The 8,128-nt window shown below is 31.4% G+C and overlaps 1 protein-coding gene across 1 annotated transcript; it reads right to left on the reverse strand.

Moving 5' to 3' along the window:
• Nucleotides 1–2,418: 2,418 nt before the first annotated feature.
• Nucleotides 2,419–5,659, reverse strand: LOC131178394 (pentatricopeptide repeat-containing protein At3g22150, chloroplastic-like). Its single transcript, XM_058143353.1, has 2 exons — nucleotides 3,852–5,659; nucleotides 2,419–3,046 (listed from the first exon to the last, which is right to left on the reverse strand). Exons 1-2 carry the CDS (start codon nucleotides 5,657–5,659, stop codon nucleotides 3,013–3,015), a joined length of 1,842 nt encoding a protein of 613 aa, XP_057999336.1. The 3' UTR covers nucleotides 2,419–3,012.
• Between the last annotated feature and the right edge of the window lie 2,469 nt (nucleotides 5,660–8,128).

The following is an 8,128-nucleotide window of genomic DNA, read 5'->3' on the forward strand; positions in this document are numbered from 1 at the left end:
TTAAAATTATCAAAAATGCCTATTATAATTTAGTATTATGATAATAAAAGATTGTTTTTATTTTATTTTAATTGTTTAATAAAAATTAAATTAATAAATACGTTAATTAATAAAATTTTAATAAAGAATAGGAATCCTAAAAGAATTTAAAACCAATTTCCACATAATTAAACCTATAAATTTTAAAATCACAAATACGTGTAATTTAAATATAGCATAAAAAAGTATAAAAAAATAAAAAAAGTAATTAAATAGTACTTAATTAAGTTAATCAAAACCATTAATTTAAGAAGTAAAATGAATTTTGAATAAAGAAAAATTTCAACAACATATTCTTAAGAAAATACAAAAACAAATTTACAAATTATGTTAAATTTTATTAATAAATTGACATAGAAATTTTTATAGAATTATATAAAAAAAATAAATTATGAGTATTTATAACAAGTACAACATGCAAATCATGTTATTAAAAAAAAAAAACTAACTAGCAATGAATAAAAGTAGTAGCAGTAATAATGATAAATTTATGAAGTTAAGATATTATTATGCTAAAAAATTCTTTAACTGAAAAAGATAATAATAATTAAATACTGTAAAGTGTAAATATGTATTTAGAACATTTTAAAAATAAAGTATTTATATGCTTAATTTATAAGTGATTAATTAATAGTAATTTTTTAATAATTTATAATAGATTTTTAATTGATAACATGTATAACTAGCCTAGTATGAAACAATTATTATATTGCAGATTTTTCTTAATTTAAAGTACGTGCATCAGTGAGTCTTGACAATAGTTCCTAGAAAGTTTTGGTGTAGTATAGATCTAATTAAAATTGGCTCTTAAATATAATTTTTAAACATAATCTTAATAATACATATGAAAATTTTAATGTTTAAGTACTTAAATATATAAAAATAAACTAATTTTTTAATAAAAAGGCTATATTATTGATATGAATTTTAAGGATTCGAGACGAGAAAAAAAAAGTCTCTTCGTCCTACGCTGTACAATATCAATAATAGAGCGAAATCACGGAAAAAAAATTATGGACAAATTGAGTCAGAATAAAAAATTATTAACATCCCTATTAAAGTTTGACCCTCCTCTGCAGTTAGTCCGACGTCCACCCTTGGGAGAGATTTGAGCAGTGTTAATATGAAACGCATTTAACCTTCCGCACATACCCTGCATCTTGACATCCCTACTTCAATTAAAGCGTGGCAAATTTTTTTTTTTTTGGCTCATCTAATTACTTTTTGTCAAAAACATAATTCATTTACAAACTTTTCACAACCCGCGTGCCGCAAGAATTTAGGCCCAGTAAAAAAAAAAACAAAAGAAGTTTTATGTGCACAAAAATAGAAGTTAAAGAGGGTTTAATTCAAAATCATAATTCTACAAGGCTCAAAGGCAAAATCATGAAAAGTTGGCTTCAAAATGAGAGGTGACAATTTTTTCCCTGACCCAATAACTCAACTCAACTTCGCCCTATCACTTACTCACAACTGACTTAAACATGCACTAAACTCGAACGACCAGCAAAATGGAAGATCAATCGTAGACTCATATGACCCAACCCAAAGCTTACCCATTTGGTTGACTCAATCAATCTAAACTTTGACCCTAAAATTAAAATATTAAAATTATTTCTTTTCAAAAGAAAAAACATTTTGACTTGAAAGGACCTGCAACCTACAAATTGACCATAATTCTTTTGACTATATTGACCCGATGGGTAAACTAAACCAGTCCGCAACCAATGATGACCCAACCTAAACCCACCCAAAAAGACAAGGCCCGAGGTTACTAGAACCCACCCAACTTGACTCATTTGCTATCTCTAGTTTTACCTAAATTTTTCATTAGCTAGACAATGATGATGAAAACATCTACACACTGTAGTGATTTGTCTAATAGATCCAGAGTTTATATTTGCATGTCATACTAGTACACTACTCTGAACAGAACAATAAATTTTTGTATTACTGAGAATCAAATTGTTTTCTGTGTACATGCCTATCTGTCTCTCCACATTCAGTTGCAGTGTAAAACCAAATAATAGCATATCGAAAAAAAAACTTTGTGCAATGAAGGAGTAATTTGCAGGAAAAGAACACAAAAGCTGACCATTATTTCTTATAAGATGAAAATCACCAATAAGAAGGCCCCCATATTCATATCCCCATTGATATGCATAGGAATACCTAAAAAAAGCTTGGCCAGTGCATCAAACATTCCTCCATGGCCACAATTTCCAGAGTTATCAATGCAACTGCAAAATTAATATCCGAGTCAAAACCTAAATGTAAAATAGATTACAACTTGACAAAATTCAGTCACTTGGGACTAGTGTGAAATTTTTGTCAAGAACTGAAGGCACAAACTCATCTTAAAAGTTTGCAAAACAGAACTGAATTTGAACATGAGCCCAAAGCGCATTATGTGGAAAAACATTAAAGTAACATTTTACTTCCACCAAATGTAATTGATGCAAAAAAGAAAAAGAACTAATAATGTTAAGAAAGAATGAAATTTCACCTGATGTAATCTATTACATAATGAAAAGAAAGCAAGCAATTACTTATGGAAAGATAAAGGAATAATAAGAGTAGCACCTGCAGGATCAGGATTACTCTTGCCCAGACATCCTCTTTCCGGAGTTTTCATACCTTCTATCTTAAGGAAATATCATGTAGATGCACAATGGGCCAGGAATGCAGGGGATGACACAGATTTTTTGCTGAGTACCCTGATGAGAGACTTCAAAGTTTGTTGCACACAATTTTATGCTGTGGAGTAACAAGAACATTTTAGAAGCTTTTGCTCCTGGATAGAGACAGGGCCAGAGATGCTACATGATGTTTTTGCCTCAGTAACAGCCATACAACATTTGTCCCAGTTTATATCAAAAGGATCCATAACATGAGAATTGACTGATTTTTACGCTGGCCTCAACCTACCACAACTCTTCTCCTTTTTCCAGGCCTAGGACCGACTCTGTTTTGCTAAGCTCCCATAGGCAGAGTTGAACATTTGCTCCTGTCACAGCCAAAATTTTGAATGAAGGAATATATTAAAAGGAAGAGATAAAAAAAATATTGAAGATTATAAATCTTCCTCTCACCAATAAAAGACATACAAACATATGCACAAGGGATAGTTAAATATTAACTAAAATCTCACTCTTTTCTTGACTGAGAAAAACAAATTAAAAAAAAAAAATTCCTATAACTTGGGTGAAAAGAACAGCAGTACAATTGACAAAAATTAATCCAGACATTCTTTCCTCGAAATGGACTCATAAATAGTAGGACAATGACTATAGTAACATTTACCCAACCACGAAAACACAAAACCATGCATAAAATCCGCATGTTTATGTAGCAGGTAAATGAAAGGCCCCTGCTACTCAATGCTAGTTGTATTTTGCAAGACCAAAAGTTCGTATAACTTCATTTCTTGAATAAAAGGCAATAATGCAAGAGTTTTGTAGACTGAGCCAAAGAAATGCACAAGAAACTTTTTTAAGGTTGCTTCAAATAGCTTACTTTACCTAATCTTTCTTGTTGCTATAGCTGAACTGAACACTGTAGACCATTAAAATAAGAGACATGGAAAGCACCCAATAATAATCTGCTAATACGTGTTTGCAAATCATCACTTTTGCAAGCATTCCCTGATTTCAGATAATAGTGATGTTCTTTTGTACTATAAAAAGAAACCCGAAAAAGAAACCCGAAAAGTTATAGCAGCGCATTTGCCACCAGTTACCTGTATTTGTTTTTCCAATTGTTAATTGTCCAGTAATAATACCACCTAACAAAAAAACATGTCAAACACATACCCAGGAGAAGGATTACGATCAGTATCTTTCAGCTCCAATGCCAATCTTTCCAACATTTCATATATTTCATCACATTGAGGGTGATCCTTATCTTTAGACATAAAATGGATTACATGACCTCCGATACCAATCCAACTACAGCCAACTTCCTTTTGCAGACCCTTTTCCCTCATCTCTTTTCTCAATTTATCAACACTTTCCCAGTTTGCTTCTTCAGCATACATATTGGAGAGCAAAACTTTATAGCCTGCCATGCTGTCTACTGAGCCCATTTGAAGTAACTTATTGGCAATAACCTCTCCCAGTTCAATGGGTCCATGAAGTCTACAAGCTCCAAGAAGTGATCCCCAAATTTCCATTACATTCCCTTCTTCGCCCAGTTGTTTAACAAACTCATAGGCTTCAATCACTTTCCCAACTCTTCCTAACATGTCTGCAACACAACAATAATGCTGAATTGAAGGCTGAATCTTAAATTCTCTCTTCATTGACTCAAATATCTGAAGACCTTCATCAACCAAACCAGCATAACTGCAAGCTGACAAGACCACAACAAAAGTAACTGCATCAGGCTCAATACCAGATTTCTGCATTGAGTGAAACAAAGAGAGAGCTCTCTCCCCCATCCCATGTTGGCCGTAACCCAATATCATTGCCGCGCATGTGACAGAATTTTTCTCAGAAGATCTGGTAAAAACACTTTCAGCATAATTAATTGCGCCTGATTTAGAGTACATGTCAACAAGGGCAGTTCTTACAAAGATATTATGGTCCAATAAAAAACGAATGGAGACTCCATGGAGCTGCTTTCCGGAATCTATAATTCCCAATGGGTTACAAGCTGGGATAATGGATGCTAAGGTCACAGCATTAGGCCTTACATTTTGCTCTAGCATTTGTGAAAAGGTAACAAAAGCTTCTTCAATCAACCCATTCTGTACGTACCCAGCAATCATTGCATTCCATGTGGCTTGATCTCTATTTCTAATATAGTTCTTCTCAAAAAGGCGCTGTGACGTCCTAATCAAACCTGATTTAGCATACATGTCTATAAGATAGCCGTCCATTCCATCAAATTTTATGCCTTTCCTAACAAGATATGCATGAATCTGCTTTCCAATCTCTTGGTTTCTAAGATTAGATGCTGCAGAGAGCAGACAAGTTACTGTCACAGAATCAACTGTATATTCTTGCTTCTGCATCTCATACACAAGCATCAACCCTTCATCATCCATTCCATTCTGTATGAAACCAGAAATCATGGTATTCCATGAGACAGCATTTCTTTCTGGCATCTTCAAAAAAACTTTGAATGATGTACAGACAGAATTGCACCTCGAATACATGAAAATGATTGCATTCAGTATCCTCACTGGTAGTACTGTTAGATTCTTAATTACAAAGGCATGCAGCTGTTGACACAAGTCCAAACGCTGCAACTGTGAAACTGCTGTTATAACTGAGAGAAAGGTTACATCATCAAGAACAGTCTGTTCAGTTTCTATAGCCCGAAGAAATAGATTAATTCCTTGGAAGAAGTAATCATTCTGTACATAACTACAAATCATAGTGTTCCAAACTTCTGTATTCTTCTCCAAACAAAGGTCAAAAACCTTCCTAGCAAGATCAAGGAAACCAAGCTCAGCATACATTGATATTGCTGAACTCACAACAAACAAGTCATTTACATATTCACTACCTAATTTAAGAAGCATCCCATGAAGAATATTTGCATTCTTGTAGTGGCCAATGCTCGAGAGAGCAGGAAAAACATTGACAAAACTTACTGGACTTGGTTTAATCCCCATTTTCATCATTATCCTAAATTATCTAATCGCTTCTATATATCTCTCCGTCTTCACATACCAAGAAACCATAGTATTACAACCAATCACATCTCTCTTAGGCATTGTCTTAAAAACATTACATACTAAATCATAATTGGAGAAATCAAAATCATTCAAGTAGTACATGCTACTCAAACATGTAGAATACATATTTAAAAGAGAATTACACACAATTCTGCTCGGGTATGATAAACAACGAATAATATGGCAATGAATGGCTTTACCTATCATTAAATTTCCAGTTTCTGCGCAGGCTTTAAGAGTAGAAGAGTATGTATAGGGATCAGATTTGGTTTGAGGAGAAGTATTTCTAAGTTGGGAGAAGAATAAAAGGGCTTCCACTGGCATGTTGTTGCAAATGAAGCCAATAATGATCGTGTTCCAAAGAACAGTAGTTGGGCGAGGGATTGCGTCGAATAGTTGGCGAGCAAGACGGGGTTGCCCCTCTTGACAGAGCCAGCTAAGTCGAGAGCGGATTGTAGGGGCACTGATAGTGGGATTCGATGATGGTGAGACAGTAAAGCGAGAGGCTTTACGGTGGTGGTAGTTGGAGGAAAGGTCAGTGTGACGAGAGGGTGTGGAGGGAGGGATAGGAAGATAAGAAGAAGTGGAGGACATAGGCAAATTCTCAAGATGATGACTTCCTCCTACGCTTTCCTGCGTTATTGTGTAGTTTGTTTTGCTGAAGTACAAGTTCTATCGGGATATTTCAAAGTACTATCAGAACTAGTTGTGCTTTCCATCGAAAATTGAAATAAAAATCAAATTAAATCCAAGTTAAACCAAAACTAAATCGAAAATTTAACTTTATATATATTTTTTTATATTTTTAAATATATTATATAATAAAATTATATATATTATATATAACTAAAATTATATATATATATATATATATATGCTTATATTATTTTTTAATATATTAAATCCCTTTCTAATTATGTAATAACTTTCTAATTAAAAATTATTTAATTGAACATATATAAGCGCTTGTGTGTGTGAAGTGTATAAAGTGAATTAATTTATGAATGTATTATTTCAAGGAATTGAATTGTGGTTTGCTCAAAATACCAGTGGTATGATTAGAATAAAATAATTTATAAAGTTTGTAATAATAGCAAATAGCATAGACCGAAATAATATTTAATTATCTTATTTTTAATTTAAAATAGTTTTAATTATAATATATAAAATTTTTATAAATAACATCTACTAAATTAAAATTAAATGTATTTTTAATACTTTTGGGAATCAAAATTTAAACCAGTAAAAGTTTTATGTTGTCCAATAAAATTTTAATTTTAAAAAGTTAAATGAAAATATGATAAAAAATTTCTTTGAAGCCCAAAACTACCTAATTGTGTGCTTTTGGCTTAGGTTATACTAACCCTAACTCATATTATGCTTGTTAATTAGTTGTTATTTTATAATTGAATGGAAATATTATATTTTTTATGAATATTTGGTGTGATGTTTTATTTTTATTTTTATGTAAAAATTATTAGTTTGATTTTAGTATTTCTTTTAAATAAGTTATTATGTTTATATTATTTTATTGATATTTTATTTTATATCAGTATTGTTATCTTAGTATTAGTGCTATTATTTTTATTGATATTTTGATATTAGAAATGTATAATTTTTAATTCTTTCAAAGGAAAGCAATAATGCAACAAATTTGAGTTTAGCAACCGAAAAGTGAACTTAATCAGAATCAAAACTAAACAAAAAAATCAGAACCGAAACTAGAACATAATTGAAATGGAAAGCACTTTGAACTAAATTTAAACCGAAAGCACATAGAACCGAATTGAAACCAAACTAAAATTTGATTCCTATTTTAGTTCCAAAACTTGAAAGAACAAAAAATCAGATTTTGATTCTGGTCCTCACATTCCTACTTTTTTATACAAAGAGATTAAATAGTTGTGTTTTTCAAATTACAATAATAGAATGAAATTCAAATTAACTCCTAAAGTAATTGGGGCATTGAAAGGTAAATGAAACGAAAATACAAAAACTAATTATTATATTTTTTAAAATAGAATGATCAAGTAGTTAGTTTTATTAAAATAGAGAAACAAAATAATAAATTTTTTATTATTTACATAATATTAAATTATTGAGTGAATTGTAGGATAACTAAGTTTTCTCCTTTATTCACTGCTTAATCTTTGAATTTTGATAGTTATATCAATTAGTCTCTAACCTTTTATTTTATCTATTAACTAGTCTCTCCATCTAAAATTTCTTAGTTTTACAATTAATCTTGTTGCTGCGAGAGAGCTGAAAACCTAGTTGTGAGAGAGTTGATAACCCAGCTGCATGGGAGTTGTTGCTGCCTAAAATACAAACCCTCAACTTTTGTCCTTCAGTTCGTCAATTGCATGCAAAAGGAGGCACTATTCCAGCTAATAACTTAATTTGATT

Source organism: Hevea brasiliensis, chromosome 3, assembly GCF_030052815.1.
Source record: "Hevea brasiliensis isolate MT/VB/25A 57/8 chromosome 3, ASM3005281v1, whole genome shotgun sequence".
In the NCBI taxonomy this organism is placed as follows: Eukaryota; Viridiplantae; Streptophyta; class Magnoliopsida; order Malpighiales; family Euphorbiaceae; genus Hevea; species Hevea brasiliensis.